This window comes from Capsicum annuum, chromosome 7, assembly GCF_002878395.1.
Source record: "Capsicum annuum cultivar UCD-10X-F1 chromosome 7, UCD10Xv1.1, whole genome shotgun sequence".
NCBI classification, from domain to species: domain Eukaryota; kingdom Viridiplantae; phylum Streptophyta; class Magnoliopsida; order Solanales; family Solanaceae; genus Capsicum; species Capsicum annuum.
Window position 1 is genome coordinate 225,624,198 of NC_061117.1, and position 24,523 is coordinate 225,648,720.

Consider the following 24,523-nt stretch of genomic DNA (forward strand, 5'->3'; position numbering starts at 1 on the left):
CAATATTGGCCTCAGGAGTTGAGCTTTGCACTAGACAAAAGTGTTTCAACATCTACGTATCTGAATCGACAACAATGTTACGGACAAAGAGGATGAATTTTGTGCAAGGCTGATCTACCAGATACAACTAAAGAGGAAAATAGAACACGAATCAACTAGGAATAGGTATCAGCTAAGTATAGCGTGCGTCATATCTATCTTAACAGTTGACGAATCAAAAATATAGATGTTTCACTTGTCCATCGAGGCTTGTTTAGGCGTGTGCCACCAAGTCAGCATGGAGTATAACATTTCACAGAAAACAAGAGCTGGGCAAGAAAATAACTATAGTAACCGCAAATGTCAAAACAAAAAGAGCATTATAACCTACATTGAACTACCACTCTGAACGAATGGCATTAAAATCTTACATATTGTTTGCTGATGAGGTAAAACAAAAACTAGAGAATACTAAAGGAACCATAGAATATCAACCATTTAACTAATGACTTAATCGACCTCCTCCATCTTGCTGCCCTCAGCATCAGCTTCAGGATCCTCCAATGGTGGCATGTCAACGTCTGCATCTCCGCCTTCTTCATCAATGCTCAAACCAAGTTTCAGCATCCTGTGAATTCTGTTGCCAAAGGTGTTTGGCTCCTCAAGGCTGAAACCTGATGTGAGAAGGGCAGTCTCGAACAGCAGGAGAACCAAGTCCTTCACAGACTTGTCATTCTTGTCTGCATCGGCCCTCTTCCTCAGCTCATCCATGATGGAGTTCTCTGGGTTGATCTCCATGGTCTTCTTGCTGGACATGTATCCAGACATGCTAGAGTCCCTAAGTGCCTGTGCCTTCATGATTCTCTCCATGTTAGCAGTCCAGCCATACTCTCCAGTGACCAAACAGCAGGGAGAGTCCACAACACGGTCAGAAACAATAACCTTCTCGACCTTATCTCCTAGCACATCCTTCATGACCTTGCACAGTCCCTCAAACTTTTCCTTCAATTCTTCCTTCTTTTTCTTCTCATCATCACTCTCATCAAGCTTGAGACCTTCCTTGGTAGCAGAAACAAGCTTTTTGCCCTCAAATTCTTTCAACTGACCAATTGAATACTCATCAATGGCATCAACCATGTAAAGCACCTCATAGCCCTTCTTTTTCAGTTTCTCAAGGAAGGGGGAATTCTCAACAGCCTTCTTGCTCTCACCAGTAATGTAGTAGATATCATTCTGGCCCTCCTTCATTCTGGTTACATAGTCCTTCAAGCTGGTCATCTCATCACCACTCTTGGTGGAGTGGTAACGCAGCAATTCAGCAAACTTAGACCTGTTCTGAGAATCCTCATGGATGCCAAGCTTTAGGTTCTTAGAGAAGGCCTCATAAAACTTGTTATAATCCTCTTTGTTCTCAGCAATTTCAAAGAACAGCTCAACACACTTTTTCACCAAATTCTTGCGAATAACCTTCAGGATCTTGTTCTGCTGCAACATCTCTCTAGAGATGTTAAGAGGAAGGTCCTCAGAATCCACAATGCCCTTCACAAAGCTCAAATATTCAGGCATCAACTCCTCACAGTTGTCCATAATAAACACACGACGAACATAGAGCTTGATATTGTTGGGCTTCTTCCTTGAATCAAAGAGGTCAAAAGGAGCTCTTTTTGGAACAAAAAGGACAGCCTTGAACTCCAACTGGCCCTCAACAGAGAAGTGCTTCACAGCCAAATGCTCCTCCCAGTCATTAGTCAAACTCTTATAGAAAGCAGCATACTCTTCCTTTGTGATCTCTTCAGGCTTCCTCATCCAAATGGGCTTCTGCTTGTTCACCAGTGACCACTCATTGGAAACTTCTTTAACCTTTTTCTTTTTCTTTTCTTCCTTCTCCTTTTCTTCATCAACCTCTTCTACCTTTCCCTCCTCATCTTTCTTCTCCTCTTCCTCCTCATCATCAGAAATTTCCTTTTCTATGGTTTTCTCAACCCACAGAGAGATGGGGTAGCTGATGAACTCAGAGTGCTTCTTAATCAGGTCCTTGAGCCTACGTTCTTCAAGGTATTCAAGTTGGTCTTCCTTGAGGAACAGGACAATTTTTGTACCCCTACCAAGGTTCTCACCAGATGTATCCCTGGTTACAGTGAAAGAACCACCAGCTTGCGACTCCCACACATATTGTTCATCATCATTATGCTTTGTGGTCACAAGAACCTTCTCAGCTACCAAGTAAGCAGAGTAGAAACCAACACCAAATTGCCCAATCATGCTAACATCAGCACCAGCTGCAAGAGCTTCCATGAATTCCTTAGTTCCTGACCTCGCAATTGTACCCAGGTTGTTCACCAGATCTGCAAATATAACAAAGAAGATCAGCACATAGATATAAACAAACATCAATAATTGATGGTATGGATGGAGAGCTTATGTTGAGCATCTAGCTTTCAAGAGATTTCAACATTCCAACTTACCAGCCTTTGTCATACCAACACCACTGTCAACGATAGTGAGGGTATTGTTGGTCTTGTCAGGGATAATATGGATGAAGAGCTCTGGTTGACCATCTAGCTTGCTCTTGTCAGTCAAGCTCTCAAAACGGATCTTGTCAAGAGCCTAAAAATATAAAATCCAAAATATAATAAAATATCAGATATTGCATACAATTAAAACCAACCAAAAACAAGCATTACACATCCTAAAATATAATTGCATACAACTAACGGAAGACTTCAACAAGCAACATACTGAATTACTACTCTGAAAGTTCACCAGGGAACCAAACTCAACACTAAAGCAACATTCGAAGAGCTACCTCTCTAAGTAAATAAACTAAAATAACTAAGATTCAATCCAAACAACTTAAGGGTCCACTACAAGAACCATGTATAACAATTCTACCCATCTCAATAGAGTTATATGAGTTGCTGCTATAAATAAATAAACCATAACTAAGATTCAATCCCTAACTAGTTAAGGGTGCACTAAATCATGCATAACCAATCTGCTCCAAAACTAAACTAGCACTGATCAACATTAATAACAATTATCTCATGAGATGAATCATCACATAATTCTTCAAGAAAAAAGTTGCACACATCTTTTTAAAACTGGTAATCGTGAAAAAAAAAAAAGGTTGGAACACATCTCTCTACAAGCTATAGATTATTGAACCTCTATCTCCTCCAATCATCTACAAATCATAAACTAACAACATCATGGTGTCAGTTTGTGATTTATAGATGGTTGATTGAAGGAGATAGAGCTTTAGTAATTTATAGCTTTACCAAAAAAAGAGGTCACAGCTTAAGGTGATCTTCTGGAACACAATGGCGCCATCGCAAGCAGCCTGAGTTTTACAGAAGGCATGGCAATCTTTGATCTCAAGCATGAGTTTTTTCAAAAAAAGAAAAAAAAATTGTTTCCTCTTCGTGTATAGCTTAACATGATCTCATCACTCTCTGTGATTTGAAATTTGATTATTTTAGAATAACATGATCTAAAATAATCAAATTTCAAAATAACATAGAGTGATGAGTTATGACACATCAAGCTATCCACGAAGCCACAAGAAGAAAATCAGGCTGCTCTGAAATAACAAATTTCACATGAAACTAAATTATCTCATTGAGCTATCCAAGAGACTATACATATACAAAAAACTCAAAAAAAAACTCAGGCTGCTCTAAAATAACAAATTTCACATTCAACGAAACTACAGTATCACATCAAGCTATCCACGATGACAATACATATAAAAATCCTCAGGCTACACTAAAATAATAAATTTCATAATCAATGAGACTACAGTCTCACGTCAAGCTCCAGTGGCACCATAATATTCCAAACAATCACATTAATCAATACAAAAAGAAAATACATGCTTAAAAAAAAAACTCAGGCTGCTCTAAATTAATAAAATTTCAAAATAACATAAGAATGATATCACTACAGTATCCATCAACCTAATCTATCCACAAAACAACACATATAAAAAACCTCAAGAAAACTCAGGCTACACTAAAATAACAAATTTCACATTCAATGAGACTACAGTATCACGTCAACCTCCAATGGCACAGCGGTATTCCAAAGGATCACGTTAACCTATACACAAAGCCAATACATGCTTCGAAAAACCCCAGGCTGCTCTAAATTAACCAAATTTCAAAATAACATAGAATCATACCAATCAACCTAATCTACCCCGGAAATAATACAGATTTAAAAAAAAAAAAAAAAAAACTCAAGACTACTCTACAGTACAACAGCCGATCACGTCAAGCTATACACCAAGACAATACATGCTTAAAAAAACCTCAGGCTGCTCTAAATTAACCAATCAACCTATTCTATCCAGGAAACAATACAGGTAAACCAAAAAACTCAGATTAATCTACAGTAGACCAGCCGATCACGTCAAGCTAGACACAAAGACGATACAGTTTAGTCAAATTTCAAAAAATCAGATAGCTATGAGCGATGATAAAAACACAAACACTTAAAACCTTACATCGGAAGAATTGCTGATAAGTTCACGAAGAAAGATCTCCTTGTTACTGTAGAAAGTATTGATAATAAGACTGAGCAGCTGATTGATCTCAGCTTGGAAAGCAAACGTCTCTGAATCCGCCATTTTACTGTTGTTATTGCCTGCTACTACGAAGAAGAAGAAACACAAGAGGGACTCGAAAGCGAGAGAGGGTTGATGAGAACTTTGTAGCGAGTTTATATACAAGTGTAGTTAGGGTTTCTAGATCCTTCTATTGTTTTTTTTATTATTATTTTGTTAATTATTGGAGTTGAAGAGGCGCCGGGTGTACTTTAATGTTTAATTAATTATGCATTTTCGGTTTTCTTATCCTAAAATAACATATCCCAACTTGAGAAATTGTATTTTCTTTTTATTTGAAGTGTTGGAAAAATATTTCTTAAATATTGAAATTAATTAATAATTTTATTTATAAATAAAACAATACGTATTTCTTCATTGGCTTCATTATTTTAGAAATGAAAAATATTTTTTAAATGTTGAAATTAATTAATTTTATAAATAAAAAGATATGTATTTCTTCATTCACCTTATTATTTTAAATAGGCAAAATAGTTCGGTTGCAAATTCTAATTCCACTAATTTGAAGTGTAGAAGGTTGAGATTATTAAAGGATTACAAATCCTAATTCCACTAATTTCATTCTGAATTGGTAGAGGACTGCAAATCCTCATTTTAGTAATTCTAATCTGAATTGGACGGGATTTAGATTAAATGTGCCAGAGCATAGGACTGTAAATTCTCGTGTTACTGATTTAAATATGAATTAGGTAAAATTAGGATTGATAAAGCAAAGGACTTCAAATATCCATATTGTCGATTTTAATCTGAACTCGAATCGACATTGTAAGAAAATTCGGAATGCATATTATTAGGCTCTTTAAAATTAAGAGAAGGTTATAATTTTTTATTACGTCGCTTGACTAATGTTATTTTAGTATGAAAATTACACGTCTTTGTCATGTGATAATTTGTTATACGTGGTATTATACTTCTTTTAAGCAAAAAGAAAAAAAAAGTCGTAAAATAAAAACAAGTTAAAATGGAAAGATGTGCTAGAACTTTGTTTGTTTAGACACAATAATAAAATTGTTTATTTGATAATTGTAAGTCACAAATACTGTGCAATTATGTAAAAGTATCAAGTAGTTGTGTCTATCTAATTACCAACAAAGTTAATATTCGCATAATATATGAATGTGTTAATTAATTTAGCCTCAGATGATATGTATGCCTTTAATTTTAAGTGTATATAAATAAGCTATGAAAGTATTATATAATTGAACAAGTAAATACACGCGATCTATATGGCAAGTCACGTGAGATGCACACGTAAATCACAATCAAAGAAGAGGTAGAACAAAATATGATATGGAAAAACCAAAATCGATTTGAATGGAAGATGCCTTCGAAACTCCTTTTTCTCAATAAGGATAGGTACGAAGTCACTCGACTGAAAGGAAAGGGAACAACCACAGCGTTACACCACAAAACTATACGGAGCCTTTCTGAATGACGAACTATAATATAGTCTACTAAATGAGCCAAGAAAGAGTGGCGTAGATTATATTCGCCCGTGGAGGTGAGTGGAGGAAGCTATGTAGCTTCTAACTCTAATTATCAACTCGGGACTATATTAGTATAAAACGGCATTATCCTTTTACAATTTTACTAAATCCTCCCTCACTTACCACCATGAACAAGACTTTTCCCGATCAATTGATTTTGAATTATTTAATAAAAAAATGGCAAATCCTATCATTGTATTTTCTTTTTTCATTTGGATCCTATCAACTTGGAGAGCGTCTAGATTAAGACACTTTTTGTATTCGGACTATCAAGATCGACTAAACGAGAGTGTGGCTGACATGATAAAAGAACAAATCAGCCACAATTTTCTAAACCCCTTTTTGACCGCCATCATACGGGGGGCGGAGATCGAATATACGATACCCATCTTTCCGTAAATGATACGATAATGAAAGAATTTATCATGTAGGATACATTTATCTACTTATTCAATTCTATATGATAATTTATTTCTACTTGTGTACGTCTAAAATTGAAGGTGTAAATGCCACCTAGGTCAAACTAAAGAACACATTAAGACTTATCCACACCCAATATTTATACCAAATTAATATAATTTATCATAGTTAAGTAATCTAATGAAATAAAATATATGTTAATTAATTATGTTAAACAAAACGAATTCACATTTAAACACATAACATACACATATTGGCTTGATGTATATAATGAGTGTGAATAAGTATTTACCGATGTTTATTTAATTGTTAAGAATAATTTAAATAGTCAATTATGCATTTTCCTTTTGTTTTTTACTTAGATAATTGAATCATATTGGATCAACAACAACATATCAATGAAATTTCAAAATGATATCGTGAGTGAATAATAGTGTATTTCTTTCATTCGTTTTTTACTTGTCACTTTTTGATTTGGCATATTTATTTTAAAAAGTAATTAATAATATAATTATTTTATTATAATATCCATATTAAATGATACTCTATTTATATTGCATTTTAAAATTAATTTAAAAAAACAACAACTAATATTAAGAATAAAATAAGAAAAAACGTCATTTTTTCTTTATACGTCAAAATGATAAAGTGAAAAAAGTTAGTATTAACATGATAATAACATACACTGATATTATATTGCTTAAGGACCAAGGTTGAAAATTAAAAATAATAAATGGAGTAGTAATAAATAAGGAAACTGGAAACCGGAGATAATTGAAGTTGTAACCGGAAAATGAGCTGACGGAGCTCCGTTTGGATCCGATTCAAATTCCTCCACACCACACCAGTAATCGACTCGCCGGAGAAAAATGCAGAAGTGGTTTTCAGCCGGCAGCACCGGCGGCGGTGATCTATATGTTGAGCAATCACAAGCTTCTTCTTCATCTTCAACTCCTTCTTTGTTAGCTGATTGGAATTCATACGCATCGGCGAAATCATCGGAAGAGAGTTCCACTGCGTTTATCGGTAGCTTCGATCTCGAATCCGCTGTTCGTTCTGCTAACGACACCGTTTCCGGCACTTTTAATGTGTAAGTAGCTCTCTCGTAGCTCAGTAATTTGTGCTTTGAAGGAAAATGATAGGTAATATTAGTCCAATTTTGGCTCATAATTTGTTTTGTAGCTGAAATGTTCTGTATTACGGTTAATTCTCGTTGATTCTGTTGAAAATGTTCTGAAATGGACGATATAGTTTGGATTTGGTAGTTGCAGGTGCGGAGCTAGGTAGGGACAAGTCGGAAAATTACACTGTATATATGAGGTTAAAGTTAATTATAGTGTATATATACTAGATGTTGAATCTCCTTGGCTTTTTCGTGTATTTGAACTCTCTTAATGAAAATTCTGGTTCCGTCACTGAGTAGTTGATGCGGCAAACCTCTTGTCATGCTTTATGGACTACGAAAATGGACATTGGATCTAACCAGCTTCAAAATTTAGCTCATCAGGTGAATATTGTCGAAGGCCGTATATCCATTATGTCAATCAGTGGAAGCGTTTTAACGATATCTAGCTCTGATTTTGCTTTCATGACTCGTGAGTTTTTCCTGCTAAATATGTGTATGCACCTAGTTAAACATAATTTGTAATCTGTTGGATTGCGAGTCTGGGATAGTGATGAATCTAACAAATAAGCATTATAATGACTTAATAAAAACAATAAGGAGATAAAGATTTTACGTGGTTTGGTGTGATGATGATATGAGTTGAGTTTAAATGAAGCAATGAGGATTCATACAGTTGAGCCAACTTGTTTGAGATTGAGGCGTAGTTGTTGTTGTTGGTAATGCTACCTAGTCCACTTGTGTAGGAAAGCGTTATGCCAACAGGTAAACAAAACATTAGAGATAAAACTTTTAACATATATCCCAAAATCTAATTATTCCTCTAGTTCCATTCTGCCCTATTCTGCACTCCTTGCCTTCTGCACCCTGTCACATTGTTTTAATATATGATCCTTGAGCGTGACTTTGATTTTTAGTCTTCACGACATCTTTGAATCTGTTGAGGTGATTACTTTGAAAGATAGGTTGTTCAAAAAGGAATTGCTTCAAGGATTTTTTCTTGATAGTGTTGGACAAGTTAGACTGGCAAAATTAGAAGTTTGAAACTACAGAATTATATTTGTTGCTCGCTGCGCAAAAAGGATGTAAAAGAGTTACGTTTTAACATAATGGCTATTACTAGATCTAACCTCACTAAGAAAGGCAAACCTAGCAACGTAACAAGTATTGTTTTGCCAACATTGCTAAATAGTGAGTTGCATGGGCAAGCTACAAACTTTTCTTGATTCTTACGTCCAAGATGGACCTAGAGCTGAGTCTTGATATAGAAATCAATGTTTTAACTTATACGCGGACACTAATTCCCCTTGCTGATTGAAAGTCTGTTAGCGTTAGCAATGCGGAAAACACTAAGGTGTGCAAGCTAATATTTTATCTATTTTGATAAACTACTGGAAATTGTGGGCTCTCAGAATGCCTTGCTTCAAGTAACCAGCTGCAGAACTCTAACAGTACGGCTCATAAACATCATTACAGAGGGTATAACTGAAAAGCTAAAGCCTTTCACAAAAATATTAATTCTTACCATGTTAGTGGCACTGGCATCATACATATTTGATTAAAGTTGCAACAGGACACGGAATAATAGGTTAAGATTCCACTTATCACTAAACTTTCTTGAAATAACAGGAGGCTTATTGGCCTTCAGATCTTCGCTATCATATGCTGGTAATAGAGCATCGTGCTTACCTTGTCAGCGGGATCAAAAGTATGCGACTGAAGTTGCTGGAGGACATGGATTAAGAAGAAATCCTTTGACTTGGCAATAAACATTCTTGAAAGAGCAGGAGGCATCTAAGAGTCCATCTGCATTATGGCATGCTTTCTTTGGACAAGGCCGTTCCTAAACAGTTGTTTTGCCAGTTTTTTCCACTACAAAAAACATTTCAGTAGCAGAGTGAGTTTTTCTGCTTGTAGTTCCTCACTTGTTAGTGTACTCGTGTATGGGTTTGTTGTAGTACACGTGCAACCGCACTGACGGCAGCTAGTTGTCTAGAAATAGAGGAGAATGCTGGAACCATGTTTAGATGTTCAAATGTTATTTGTGTGGTTAGTTCTTTCCTCTAGAAAAATCTCCCTTCCTACAAATATATATGAGAGTTGTAAATTAAGCTAAAAGTAGGCGGGATCATCATTTAATATAGTGCTTGGCCTACTTCTGGAGGTAAAAGAATTTCATGTTGATGGAGTTACATAGTGAATGGCAAGAGTGAGATAACAGTAGGGGTATTGGAAAATGGAAACCACAGAGATCTGTAGTTAAATGGCTATTACTTATCAATGGAGGAAGAATCCTCTTTTGGTGGAGTCTTAGTTATAACTATTTATCATAACCGTTGTCAATGTTCTGAAACATAGTTCTTCTGCAACCAAGTAAGAGGACACTATAGGTATTGAAAACACAAAAAATTGTAGTTAGCTGGTTGGATCTTAACATAGGAGAAAGAATCCTCTTCCTGCACATATTAGAGTCTTCTTGTCATGGATATATTTTTGTCATAATAATCATCAATGCTGTGAAAGTCAGGATCTTTTATCATAATCATCATCAATGATGTGAAGGTCATTTCTTCTTTAGGTCATACTTTTTGTGCCCGATGTCATGTCTTTATTTCAGGAGTTCTCTATGGTTGCGTTGTAGCCTCCCAACCTTGTTTCTCTATTCCTTGTTGTATTGTGATGCCATATTAACTTATTTCAGACAAATAAAATTCACGGAGTGGAGAGAAGCTGTGGATATGCAGTGAAATGTTATACTGCAAATGTTTTTCTTCCCTGCTTTTTTAGTGGGTTGACATTTTGAGTTCTTTGAGTGATGTTTTGATGAGCGAATAATAGTTGTTTGTTGATCCTTATTCAGGGTTTCTAAAGGAGTGAGAGACATTCCAGGGAACTTGCAGTCTGCCACTAGCAACATTCCTTCTGGGAAAGCACTCATGTATTTTGGCCTATTCATGGCGACCGGAGTCTTCTTCATTTTCATGGCATTCACTTTATTCCTTCCAGTGATAGTATTGGTCCCTCAGAAATTTGCCATTTGCTTTACTCTTGGGTGTTCCTTTATCATCGGGTCATTCTTCGCACTCAGGGGTCCGAAGAATCAGTTTGCTCATATGTTTTCCAAGGAGGTATTTTCTTTTTCCGTTTGCTGCTGGTCTATGGTGCTCTGTATATAGGGCTTATTTTCGTCTTAACTCTTAATTTACCCCGTCATTTGTACCAGAGACTTCCTTTTACGCTAGGATTCATGGGTAGCATGATTGGCACACTCTACGTTTCCATGGCACTTCATAGCTATATCCTTTCGGTGCTCTTCTCGGTGCTCCAGGTACTTACACTTTCAGTGTTCTTTTCCTCCCTTGTCGGTTCTGTTTCTTCTTTCACCTTTTGCAGTTATTGTCTCCTCTCGAGCATTTCTTACTCCCAGTTTTCAGCTATGGTAAAAGCAAAAGTTGACACTTCCCTGTCATTTTAGGTAATGGCATTAGCATATTACGCAATATCTTACTTTCCCGGTGGATCTGCTGGCTTGAAATTTCTCTCGTCTTCTTTGATCTCTTCAGTGATGAAATGCTTTGGTAGGTGAAGTCTTGTAATGCATGTGTAAAATTTCAGCAGTTTTTTTCGCTTATTTCTATATGATTGTTCAATAGTATACATTCTATAGTTTCTCCTTTGAAGTGAAGCGATGATGGACAGTTTTGACAAATTTAGTTCAATCTCTCCTTTAAAGCCTCACCACATTTGTGCCACATGCACTACTCAGTTTCTATAGTTTGTATTCTATGACAACAATTTATATACAAGAATCCTGAATTGTCCTCGAGGATTGTCAAAGTGGAGAAAAATGGAAAAGAGGAAGCTGTAATATAAGCATACTGAGAGAAGTTCTAGCTCTAAGAAGTCTTTATTTGAGTTGTACTCTTCTCTTTCGACAAACCGGATTTCTAATTTCTATGATCAAAGTTAGTGCTCTTTTTGCCGAGGATCTTTTCGGAAACAACCTCTCTATCTGCATGAGGTAAGGGTATGCGTGCCTTTACCCTCCTCAGACTCCACTCGTGAGATTACACTGGATATGTGGTTGTTTTTGTAAAGTTAGTGCTCTCTTCTTGGCTAGAAGTGGAATGATGGACTTGGGCTTCAGGAGACAAATTGTCCAGTCCAGTTCATAAGCAAACAGCTTCAAATTCAATACACAGCAAGCAGGACCTTGCCTAATTATTCTGCAAATATCAACTACGATATTTTTTCTCATGCACACATTTGAAATACTACATTCTTTTAAAAACTTCCAATACAAAGTATGATTTTTTCATGGTGTCCTCAACCTAATTACGGTGACTTCAATATAAAAGGTGAGATTATCTTGATGTAGGTAGGTATATATCTGGCCTAGATCGACTTATGTTACATGAAATCTTTGATTGGACAACAAAATGAGAAGTGGAACAACAGCCAAAATTACCAGATGCTTGAACATTTATTTTATGCATTTCTATGAGGCATAATGTGTCACATCACGAGACCTAGCGGGCATGAGTTTGAGTATTTAATCGTCACTTGAGCTCAAGTTGAAGTGTCTAAATATAAACTCTCAAAGTTGAAATGTTTACTTATCAGTCGAGATCAAATTCTAAGTGTCTGTTTATCTTACTGCTTTCCATTATGGTTCAGCAACTTTGATCAAAAGGAGTCCACAATCATTTTCAGTGTCCTTGGTAAATGTGAGCCAAATACCTTGTAACATGTCATTTGATTTTCCTTTCATCTTTAGCTATGATTTTAATAGGCTAGTTCCCTTTTGCCTTTAAATTCTTTTTGTAGCACACATACTTTGACTCATCATCATCAAAAATAAAAATATTACTAGTTAGGTCTCTAGGTAAAAGTTAGGAGTTCAACAAAAATAATAATTGAACTCTAATGGAAGAGGTCACACCCCATTTATGTATGCTATTATATTAGTCAACTAAGCCCGAAATTAAGGAAAGATTATGACAACAAAGGTGCAATTTGGAGACAATGATTTGACATTTGAAAGTGACCTTAGACCAGCCTAATCTTTGTTTTATCAATTAATCTTATATAGAAAAAAAATAAAAAATAGGGCCAATTAATGTGATGATCAAATAAAGGCAACACGTACGATGGACAAATTGCAAAAGTTAAAGTTATGGCATTTAGCTACTCCCTCTCATATTTGAACTTGTCATACTTATTAAGCCAAAAAATGATGAAAAACAATTTGAAGAATAAATAATTAATAATAAAAATAAAACATGAAAAAAAATAATAATCTTTTTTGATATGCTGTGAAAATCTATTTAGCAGATAAGTAAATATGAACGAAGGGAATAATAGAAAGGGAAAAAAGGAACAAGATATAGACAAAAGATTGCTGAAATTCAGTTTCTTATTTACATTCAATGAATGTTATTAATCTCCAAATATTTACTTTGATTATTATGATGATTATGACCTCCAATCACAAATCATATATCATATTCACTAAAATAATTAAAGCTGGAGCTATTTGACAATCTTATTTTAATCTAATCGATTCATAAATTATTCATGTGATCTATATATTTATCGATCGATATTTATATACACACTATGTTAAAAGTATTTTTGGTTGTTTAAGCTCAATAACTAGTATCGCATTCTATTATTTTGGGGGATACATACGAAGATGAGAAGATGACGTGAGGCTCGACCTAATGTCTTTGAGTGCATACACAAAACGAAACTTGTTGACTCGATAGTCATAAATACTCGAATGATATGAATGACACCTAGTTACCAAATAAGCCCATACAATCTTGGTGATCGATTATATGAAACTTAGTTTGAGAAAAAGGTCCGTTCAGTGTATCAACGAAATCATATTGACTTAATGATGTTAATCGAATAATATCATATTATATTAAGAGTATATTTTAATTATCGTAGCCTAGTCATACCAAATTAAAACACGTATATATTATAAAAAATCATTATAATATCAATATATATAATTTAAAATTTTAAATTCATTAGACATTTATCATTATTATCCAACTTTTTCACTAGTTCCAAAATGGAGGATATATGATTAAATTATTTTGTGGGCTTGTTAGCAGGGTCCACCTACTATCAAATCACCTTTTTATAGTGTCAAAATCTTCCTCACACGAGTGGGCTGGACAAGAAAAGCCCATACATCATCCATATGAACAACATTGAACAATTATTGAATTTGATACTGACGTGACATATAAATTTTAAAAATATCTAAATAATCATTCTGTAAGTTGGAGTGTTTGATGTTTAGATGAACATATTCAAAGTTCGAAGTTTAGTTGTTAGTTCCTGTGACGTCAGGATGTCTATCACCTGTCTACGTATTATGCCTTTAAAGTACTTATCGTAATGCTATGTTTTCATATCAAGTCAAGAGGGCGAGGCTCCTAGCAATGGGTGGAAAAGGGAGCGGGTAAGCGGGATCCTTTTACTTGACTGGTTAGTTAAGAGGGATCCTTTTTCTACTGTATTCGAGATCTTTGTCTCGCAGAGGGTGGATCTTCTTAGAACAAGGTCAGAGACGTTGGACAAAACGGTTTCTTCCGATTCCAATGATAGATGGATAGTCAGGTCGGTAACATATGGATGGAGGACTTCTACAGGGTCTTCTCGTGCGCTCGACTAGTAAGGTGGTACTTTTATAGGCGAACGAAATAAGTTTTTGGAGGCGAACGGAGTGGTATATGACAATAGGTTCAAATTAAATCTAGCAAACTATATACAAAACATACCATCATTATATTTTTCATATATATATATATATATAGATAGATAGATAGATTCTTTTTGCATAATAAGATAGAGACATTATCTAGGAATTGTTATATATTCAAACTTATAAACAATGGAAGACAGAGAATTTGGAAAGTTAATTTTTATTCCAAAAAAAAAAGACAAAAAGAAAATACCCAATTCCAAATAAAATAGAATGGGCAAGAGTTACAATAAATTGTAATTTAAAAAATTGGTAATGGAGAGTTGTGGGAGGAACATGACACATGTTCTTGAAAGTCCTCGTATACATAGTTGGTAACATTAGTAGTATATGATATACTTGTATAATATTATGAATCACTTTGCTATTAGTATCTGTTTTGAAATCTCGACTAGTTCAAATACTTATTAAAAAATCTCACTTTGGCGTAAGGTGCTTCCTAGTACCAAAGCGACAATGAGGATTTCCGAATTGGGATCATACATACTCGAGATTTTTAATTAAGAAGGAAGGAGTAATAGTTACTATTTCACCGCGATATTTATGATTCTTGTTTTTGTTTTATTCAATCTCTCTAATTTGGATAAAACCAATATTTGTCCATGATTGGTAATATGGAGATTTTATTTTAATTATTTGGATAAATTACAAAATCCAATCATGCATGTTCTCATGTGATCACCAATTTAAATTTTAAATAGATCAATGTAACATGCCATGCATTTGTTAAGATCTATATCATTGCTCACGTGATGATCACATCTTTTACATAATGTATATATTGAATCTTTAATTTAGGTCTTCAAAAAAATAGTCCAAATAGCAAATTAATTATTTCACAAATATAATAATTAAAAAAGAGGTCTACAGAATGTGAGGATGAAGTGAAGTTCTTTTTTTTTTTCTTTTTCATGTGAAAAAAAATAAGAGTATATTGTATGGAATTAAAGGTGAAAAGAAAGTACATTAACTACATTACCGTATCGGAAAAGGGATAAATATACCGTATCGGAAAAGGGATAAATATACCCCTGAATTATGATAAATGGTATATATATATACCCTCCGTCATGCTTTGGATACATATATGCCCTACCGACTACCGTTACTGAAATGGTACGTATATGCCCGTCGCACTAACGGTAGGACTCACAGGAGCATATGTGTAACTATCCGACCCAATAAACCCATCAAACCCCCATTTCAAACCAACTCGATCCGACCTCTATTTTTTGTTACAAATTTGATACTTCCTCTATTTTTTCTCTTAAACGCAAACCCCAATCAAATTGTAGTGGTTGGTTGTTGCGGCTAGTCGGTGTTTATTAGTTGGAGGGAGTGGAGATTTGGTTGGAGTTAGGGGTGCGACGATGGTTCGCCGGTGGGTTGTTTTCCGTTTGATGGAGATGGCAACTATGTGGTGACGGAATTTCGTTGGAAATTTGATGTTGTTTTTGGGTGTTATGAGTTACTTTTTTTTTTGATTTTTGAAATTGATAGTAGTGGTTGTTATCGTATTGTTTGTGTATATCGTTATAGGATGAGAAACGTGTTTGCTAGATAGGAGTCTCTTTCATTTTAATTAAGAGCGGGTCAGGTAGTGGTTTTATTGGATCGAGTAGTGGGTTTGAATTAATTATATGGAATAAAAAAATTAAAATAAGAAAAGGACAAATATACCCTCGAACTATGATAAATGATCCGTATATACCCTCCGTCATTCTTTGGGTATATATGTGCCCCTACCATTAGTGTGAGGGGCATATACCTACCATTTCATTAACGGAAGGGGCATACATATATCCAAAGTATGACAAAGAATATATACGTACCATTTATCATAGATCGAAAGTATATTTATCCCTTTTCCGTTACCATATTGTCAATGCTCTCTATTATACATTGACCATGTGAAGCACAAGAAAATATTTCACCATCAATAAATGCTACAACTTTAATTTACTGCAAGTTAGAATAGACAGTTACCCTATATAATTTTATTTTTTCAACTGAATAGTTGTAGTAATTGTCAGACATCTTTATACACACAGAGAATGACTATTCACTACATTGCTAAGTAACAAATGTGACTTTTTTTCCCACATTAAAATCAACAAGTTCTTTCTCAAAAGGTACTACTACTTTTTTCAGACTTCAAAGGTGATAAAGTTGGCACGAGAGTTTTGAAGTAATCGGAAAGTTGTTATTACTTACGTGAATATGAGATCATCGGTTTAAATCATGGAAACAGGTCCTTGCAGAAATGTAAGGTGAAACTGCGTACAATTGACCTTTTTGGTCCGGTCCTTCCTCCGATCCTGCGCATAACAGAAGCTTTGGAGTAATCGAAAAGGTTGTTGCCATGCATGTGAATACGAGGTCACCAGTTCAAGTCGTAGAAACAGTTTCTTGCGAAAATGTAAGGTGAAGCTGTGTACAATAGACTTTTTTGATCCGATCCTTCCTCCGATCTCGCGAATAGCAGAAGCTTTAATTTGGAGTAACCGAAAAAGTTGTTGTCATATGAATATAAGATCAACGGTCTAAGTCATGGAAACAGGGTTTTGCAGAAATATAAGGTAAAACTATGTATAATAAACCCTTTTAATTTGATCCTTCCTCCGCTTCCGTACATAACGAAAGTTTTAGTATACCAATCTGATTCTCAAAGGAGATAAAGTTGAAGAAAACTTAATATACTTAAAAAGAAAAGGTGGTGAAGATTCCATTATCATATACATAAATATTTTCATCCCATTTTTAGAGTCTTCTTCTTTTTTCACTTCTTTTTATGTGTCACTTTGAATTAGGTTCTTTTCTTTTTCTCTTTTTAGAAAAAACCCTAAATGATTTAAACAGTTATTAATTTAGTATAGATCGAGCATAAAATGAGCGTGCGACTCATAGACAATAACTTAAAAAAATTATTTGTTAAGACGGGTGAAAATTATGAATCTTCTCGTGGACTCGTTGGTTCTCCCTTAAAGGCAGTGAGGTCAATAGTTGAGTGAACGTTTAGGAGTAACGATTGATTGCATTATATCATCACTAGCAAAATCAGAAATTTTGCTAATAATATTAAAGATTTAATATATATTGACACATACATATATAGTATAAATTTTTTCAATAAAGATTATTCAACTGACCATCCTTTATTTTATGTCACTATGTGTGAACTAACCGATCATAAACCATTTAAAATAGCTTAATCATCATTAATACATAGATTGACTCGTATTATATTGCTAATTATATGAAGCAGAATTAATAACATTTTTTTTCTTTTTTGATTTTTGATTTTTGATTTTTTTTAAGTGAAGAACCCGTGATCAAATTATTCTATGTAAAAACAAGAGGATTGAGATCTAACCTAAAATGTTTTTATTTTTTTTTAGTGTATATGTGGGTGGGTGGGTGGGGGTGCTTGGGGTTCAGGTTAATCGGACCTCCCTCGATTAAAAATTATATTATATATTTATATATAATTAAAATTATTTTTTTATATATTTATAGTAAACGTTGAATCTCCTAGTTCGTATGTTTATTTCTTTATATTTTGAACTCACTTAATGAAAATCCTGATTCGATCACCAGAGGTTGATTTGTTGGGAAAAAAAAGTACTTATTTTAAGAAAAGGTTAATATTCTTCCCGACAATATGACATGGAACTTTTGCAGTTTAATTAAATTAATTAAAGGTAAATTATTTTTTAAAAAACATGCATGTGCTCATCACTATTATAAGAGATCTCCATCTTAATGCTAATATTATAAGTATAATTATTGTCTTAGAAATATAGATTATATTATATTATTAATTTCATATGCACTTATTCTTCTACTACTTCCTAAGAATTATATAGATCCAGATCCCTAAGCTTTTAATTAACAATCTCTTTTTTCACTATGTTTTTCTCTTTAATTAATGCTTGTTTAATTTTTGATGAGAAAGATTAGCAAGGTAAGTTTTTAATAATCCCTTGTGAAAATTATCCATTATTTGTTTTGGCAAAAAAAGTTTTAAGTTTACTCTTCTATTATACAAAATATATTCAATTTTCCCTTTTTGTTATACTTTATAGACATTTATATCTTTATCGTTAGCAATTCGTCTCGTACCTGTTCTTGATTTAAATGGAGCCTCAACATGACTTGGTCGAATCCACATGCCATTACGACTTTGTTTAATGTTCTTTTGTCCTGAGCCTGGAGTCTATCGAAAATAAGTTCTCTACTTCTTCGGGGTAGTACTATGAACTGCACACATTTTATCCTCTCCAAATCCCACTATGTGGGAATACATCGGATATGTTATTATTATCGTAAACTTAAGATATTTCGTATAGTAAGAGGGCATCTTAACCTTTTTCTCTTTTGTTAGTTTAGTCCTTTGTTTTTCATTTTCATTTTGCCTTTTAAATGTAATAGAGATAAACATCCAGTACTCCGAATTATGACCAAAGTTGCTACGTCACACTTTAATTTCACATGAGTCCTATTACCTTCCGAACTCAATTTTAACGTATTTTTGTCATCCTTTTGTGCTGACGTGACACCTTTGTTATATAAAATGAGAGCCACGTCAAAAGTGCCATGTCAGTTAAAAGGTTGATAAAAGGTGTCACGTCAGCTAAAAAAGATTGATAAAATATGCTAAAATTTAGTTCAGAGGGGTAATAGGACACTCATGAAATTGAAGTGCGTCGTAGCAGATTCGGTCATAATTCAGAAGGTACTAGATACTTTAGTCAATGTAATATATAGTTAGAGAAGTCGCGTGATATCTATGCTGAGTGAAATAATAAATATCTGGTGAAATAGTCGAGATGTAAACAAACTTGATTTTGTCCTCTATTGTTGCCTTCCTCTACTTCATAACAAAGTCATTACTAGCCATAAGTTTTATATAACTAACATGTGGCTGACTCATACTATTGTACATAAAATGATGGACCATTTCTGCACCTTCTTTTATTTAAAACCATTTGAAAGAACATGCTCTTCTTCACTACTTTGGAAACTGAGGCGGAATCAGGATTTCCATCGAAAAGTTTAAAATCTGAAGAAAACTCATCTAATGGGTTCAACATTTTAATGTAATATCATTTTAATTATGTAATATACTAGTATAATTTTTCACCAAAGGAGGTTCAAATGAACCTCGTGTTACTAGGCTGGCTCCGCCTCAGTTTGGAAACCAAAAAATATTTACAAGAATAACACATCCCCCCCAACCCCCCCAACCAAGTCACCAACAATACCTAAACCTACTACCCTGACCCCTACGCCTAAAAACCAAACACAAAAAGAATTTTTAATGAATAGTACTCTACCTAGTAATTGCACACAACTAGCCCTCATAAAGAGTTGGTATTTGTAATGGTGCTGGCCACATAGCTATCAAGAATCCTTGAGGACATTAATTATGCAACTAAAAAGAAAGGGAAATGATAATTATAACATTTAAAATCAAACCAACATTTGTTTCCCTTTGGGCTTGCCAATTCAAATCTACGTTGCTCGGACTTTTTAAAAATATTACGAGGGATATGTACTAAATTCGTCAAAAGTAGTGCATGTATGGAATATACGAGACAGGTGTCGCCCCCTTCTTAGTCAAAGAGAAAATCCACTCCAGATAATCACGTCTCTACTAGGTAGCGTGTGGAATGATCGCGAGCATGATCTTTTTGGATATATAGTCCAAGTCGAGAGTACGTAATTACAAAAATAATAACATTTTTGAAAAATCCGAACAACATATAGTGAAACTGATAAAAGCCAAACAAATATGTAATGCACTTACTAACAAAAGAAACAAAGAGAGCAGCACTATAACCAAACAACAACAACAACACAATCTAATCTCACAAGTAGCGCCTATAGATAGTAGAATGTATGCGTATCTCTGAGAGGCTAATAGTAGAATGTATGCGTATCTCTGAGAGGCTGTTTCCGATAGACCTCGGCATTATAATAAAACATTAATAATGAATAAATAAAGCCAAAGAAAGCCATCTGCATCAGCAAGTCTGAATTAACAACTATCACCAAAGTGCAATAATAATAATAGAAAAAAATTGAAAGTGCTCTTGGATCCAGATCTTCTACTGCCTTTTCTCTATAAACAAAACATGGGGTTCCCCCCTTTACAATCCCAAAGTACTAAACTATCTCTCTTCTTCTCCTTCACTCTTTGCAGCAGCAAGAAATGCCTGCTCCTTCAAGAAATCCTTTTCTTCTTCTTCTCTTACTTTTCCTCTCTTCTTGTTATTCACTTGATATACAAAGTCAAACACTTCTTGCATGGAAAAAAACATTAAACAATTCCAATGATGTTTTAACAACATGGAGTTCTTTAGATAAAAGTCCATGTAACTGGTTTGGTATACAGTGTAACTCAAATGGTTATGTTGTTAGTATAAGTCTTAAGTCAGTTGATTTACAAGGTTCATTGCCTTCAAATTTTCAGCCACTCAAATTCTTGAACACTCTTGTTCTTTCAGCAACTAATCTTAGTGGTCCAATCCCAAAAGAGTTTGGAGATTATCTTGAACTTAGTTTGATTGATATTAGTGATAATTCAATCACTGGTGTCATTCCACAAGAAATTTGTAAGCTCAAAAAGCTGCAAACTTTGTCTCTCAGTTCAAATTTTCTTGAAGGTGATATTCCATCAGACATTGGAAACTTGTCCAGTTTGAAGAAGTTCTTGATATATGACAATCAACTGAGTGGTGAAATTCCAAAGGGTATTGGAAAGTTGAACAATCTTGAGGAGTTTAGAGCTGGGGGGAACAAAAATCTTAAGGGGGAACTACCTTTGGAGATTGGAAACTGCATTAACTTGTTTTTTCTAGGCCTGGCTGAAACAAGCATTTCAGGGAACTTGCCTGTGTCTATTGGAAACCTGAAAAAGATTCAGACTATTGCAATTTACACAGCTCTCTTGTCTGGACCAATTCCAGAAGAGATTGGGAATTGCAGTGAACTGCAGAACTTGTACTTGTATCAGAATTCGATATCCGGTTCGATTCCAAGGAGTATAGGGGAGCTCAAGAAGCTTCAAAGTTTGTTGCTTTGGCAGAATAGTATTGTTGGTGTGATCCCTAATGAGCTTGGGAATTGCAAGGCTATCAAAGTTATTGACTTGTCTGAGAATCTCTTAACAGGTAGTATTCCTACAAGTTTTGGTGGACTTTCAAATCTTGAAGAGCTACAGTTGAGTGTCAATCAGTTATCAGGTACAATACCTACTGATATATCAAATTGTACTAAATTGTCTCATTTGGAAGTTGACAACAATGGTATATCAGGTGAAATTCCTAATGAAATAGGAAAGTTAAAGAGCTTGACTTTATTCTTTGCATGGCAAAATAATTTGACAGGCAATATTCCTGTTTCCTTATCTCATTGTGAGAATCTTCAGGCTTTAGACCTTTCTTACAACAATCTTTTTGGTTCCATACCAAAAGAAATCTTTGCTTTGCAAAATCTAACAAAATTGTTGCTTCTTTCCAATGATTTGTCTGGTTTTATTCCAACTGATGTTGGAAACTGCACAAATTTGTATAGATTCAGGGTGAGTAACAATAGGCTAGGGGGTACTGTTCCATCAGAAATAGGAAACTTAAGAAGTTTGAATTTCCTTGACATGAGTGGCAATCACTTTATGGGAGGTATTCCTTCATCAATATCAGGCTATCAAAATCTTGAGTTTCTTGATCTCCATTCGAACGCGTTCACTGGTTCCTTGCCAGAGAAACTGCCCGGTTGCCTACAGTATGTGGACATTTCAGACAACAGGCTTACGGGTTCGTTAAGTCCAAGTGTTGGTTCTTTAACAGAATTAACAAAATTGAATCTTGGAAAAAATCAACTTTCTGGTAGAATTCCAGCTGAGGTAGTGTCCTGCAGTAAGCTTCAGTTGTTAGATCTCGGGTACAACGGTTTCTCAGGCGATATACCTAAAGAGTTGGGTCAAATACCATCCCTTGAAATCAGTCTTAACCTTAGTTGTAACCAGTTTACAGGAGTGATTCCAAGTGAGTTTTCAGGTCTTAGCAAGTTAGGAAACCTTGATCTCTCCCACAACAAACTCACCGGGAGTTTAGATGTTCTCACGAACCTTCAAAACCTTGTTTCACTCAATATATCATTCAATGACTTCTATGGGAAACTTCCCAATGCTCCATTCTTTCATAAGCTTCCTTTGAGTGATCTTACTGGAAACCAGGCTCTTTATATTTCTGGTGGGGACGTGATTCAAACGGGGCCTGCTGGACATGCTAAGTCCAGCATGAAGCTTGCTATGTCAATCCTAATCAGTATAAGTGCTGTGCTGGTGCTTCTAGCCATCTACACCTTGATCAGGATGAGAATGGCGGCCAAGTATGGACCAGAAGTTGATACTTGGGAAATGACTCTTTACCAGAAGTTGGACTTTTCAATAGATGACATTGTTCATAATCTAACATCAGCTAATGTCATTGGCACTGGTAGCTCTGGGGTTGTCTACAGAATAATGACCGAAAATGGGGCGACTTTAGCAGTCAAGAAAATGTGGTCATCAGAGGAATCAGGAGCATTTGGTTCAGAAATTCAAACTCTTGGTTCAATCCGGCACAAGAACATCGTACGCCTCCTCGGTTGGGCTTCAAACCAGAACATGAAACTTTTGTTCTATGACTATCTTCCCAATGGGAGTTTGAGCTCATTGCTCCATGGTGTTGGCAAAGGAGCAGCAGAATGGGAGAACAGATTCGATGTTGTCCTTGGAGTCGCTCATGCACTTGCATACTTACATCATGATTGTGTACCCCCTATAATGCATGGAGATGTCAAAGCAATGAATGTTCTATTAGGCCCTAGAATGGAGCCTTACTTGGCTGATTTCGGGTTGGCAAGGATTGTCAACAGTGACGTTGATGCAGACTTGTTAAAGGAGAGCCAAAGGCCTCATCTTGCTGGTTCCTATGGATATATGGCTCCAGGTAATTATTATACTGCATTTTTACTCATTTATCCCAACTAGCTGACAACGAGCGTAAAACTAGTCAATTTATGTTGAATCCCCACACTACAGAATATATCGTTGTTATTGTAGTCGTAATCTTAGCTGACTGACAGTGAACCTAAAACTAGTCAATTTATGATGGATCCTCACAATAGAAAAGATATTGTTGCTGTTGTAATCATTATTTCAGCTTGATTAGCTGCATCAACTTTTCTTGAATTGACAAAGACATTGACAGAGACTCTGGCTTATTATGTGTCCACAGAACATGCTTCGATGCAACGGATCACAGAAAGGAGTGATGTATACAGCTTTGGTGTGGTCCTCTTGGAGGTACTAACAGGAAGGCATCCACTGGATCCAACATTACCCAGGGGCGCACACTTAGTACAATGGGTGCGCGATCACTTACAAAGTAAGAGCGATCCAAATGACATTCTTGATCCAAAGCTCAGAGGCAGAGCTGATCCTGAGATGCATGAAATGCTGCAAACTTTAGCTGTTTCATTCCTGTGCGTGAGCACAAAAGCTGATGATCGTCCGATGATGAGGGATGTTGTAGCCATGCTCAAGGAAATTCGGAATGTTGATCCTGTTGTCTCCGAATCCGACTTGTTGAAGAAAAATGCAAGTGTAACACCTCTTACAAAATCACCAGGCACCAAGAATGTGGATTCTCAAGTCTCTTGTAGCTGCTCATTTGTATTTTCTGATAAATCTATCTCCAAATAAGGCTTCAACATAGTGAACAAATTTGTGAATATGGCATGTTGTATTAGCAATATGAGTTAGAGCAGGTTATAGATTTTAAGGAAAATCACTGTCATTCCTAAACCATGTATTAGTAGTAAGGGAGTTTTCAGTTTAGCATTAGCATATTATAGAGTGAAAAGATCAGTGTTCATCATTATCCGAGATTGGTACACTTTTAACATACTTAGTCAATTGAGGCATACTAATATAAATGGCAATTCAAATGTCTGTTCACATAAGAGAGTTACAAAGTATCTTGAAAAGTTGGTGCATGGAATTTCACTGGCGAAATTTGAAACTTTATGATAATGGTTAATTTTTCAAAGATCTATTATTT

The 24,523-nt window shown here is 35.1% G+C and overlaps 3 protein-coding genes across 3 annotated transcripts; 2 read left to right on the forward strand and 1 right to left on the reverse strand.

Annotated features, from left to right (window-relative positions):
• Positions 1-309: 309 nt before the first annotated feature.
• Positions 310-4,845, reverse strand: LOC107878833 (heat shock cognate protein 80). The gene is made up of 3 exons (XM_016725983.2): positions 4,484-4,845; positions 2,445-2,586; positions 310-2,324 (listed from the first exon to the last, which is right to left on the reverse strand). The coding sequence occupies exons 1-3, from the start codon at positions 4,604-4,606 to the stop codon at positions 490-492; spliced, it is 2,100 nt and encodes a 699-aa protein (XP_016581469.2). The 5' UTR covers positions 4,607-4,845; the 3' UTR covers positions 310-489.
• A 2,282-nt stretch (positions 4,846-7,127) lies between these two features.
• On the forward strand, positions 7,128-11,456 carry LOC107878835 (protein transport protein SFT2-like). Its single transcript, XM_016725985.2, has 4 exons — positions 7,128-7,600; positions 10,494-10,761; positions 10,857-10,961; positions 11,109-11,456. The coding sequence occupies exons 1-4, from the start codon at positions 7,380-7,382 to the stop codon at positions 11,217-11,219; spliced, it is 705 nt and encodes a 234-aa protein (XP_016581471.2). The 5' UTR covers positions 7,128-7,379; the 3' UTR covers positions 11,220-11,456.
• Positions 11,457-20,420: 8,964 nt separating this feature from the next.
• LOC107878836 (LRR receptor-like serine/threonine-protein kinase RGI3) lies at positions 20,421-24,340 on the forward strand. The gene is made up of 2 exons (XM_016725987.2): positions 20,421-23,410; positions 23,699-24,340. The coding sequence occupies exons 1-2, from the start codon at positions 20,629-20,631 to the stop codon at positions 24,163-24,165; spliced, it is 3,249 nt and encodes a 1,082-aa protein (XP_016581473.2). The 5' UTR covers positions 20,421-20,628; the 3' UTR covers positions 24,166-24,340.
• The last annotated feature ends 183 nt before the right edge of the window (positions 24,341-24,523 follow it).

Excerpts from the sequence above, each read along its gene's own strand:
- LOC107878833 (XM_016725983.2), bottom strand. The coding sequence starts at position 4,606 with ATGGCGGATTCAGAGACGTTTGCTTTCCAAGCTGAGATCAATCAGCTG. Across the intron at positions 2,587-4,483 it reads TTATCAGCAATTCTTCCGAT|GCTCTTGACAAGATCCGTTT; the intron begins GTAAGGTTTTAA and ends TTATATTTTTAG. Across the intron at positions 2,325-2,444 it reads TGTTGGTATGACAAAGGCTG|ATCTGGTGAACAACCTGGGT; the intron begins GTAAGTTGGAAT and ends TTATATTTGCAG.
- LOC107878835 (XM_016725985.2), top strand. The coding sequence starts at position 7,380 with ATGCAGAAGTGGTTTTCAGCCGGCAGCACCGGCGGCGGTGATCTATAT. Across the intron at positions 7,601-10,493 it reads GTTTCCGGCACTTTTAATGT|GGTTTCTAAAGGAGTGAGAG; the intron begins GTAAGTAGCTCT and ends ATCCTTATTCAG. Across the intron at positions 10,762-10,856 it reads CTCATATGTTTTCCAAGGAG|AGACTTCCTTTTACGCTAGG; the intron begins GTATTTTCTTTT and ends CATTTGTACCAG.
- LOC107878836 (XM_016725987.2), top strand. The coding sequence starts at position 20,629 with ATGCCTGCTCCTTCAAGAAATCCTTTTCTTCTTCTTCTCTTACTTTTC. Across the intron at positions 23,411-23,698 it reads CTATGGATATATGGCTCCAG|AACATGCTTCGATGCAACGG; the intron begins GTAATTATTATA and ends ATGTGTCCACAG.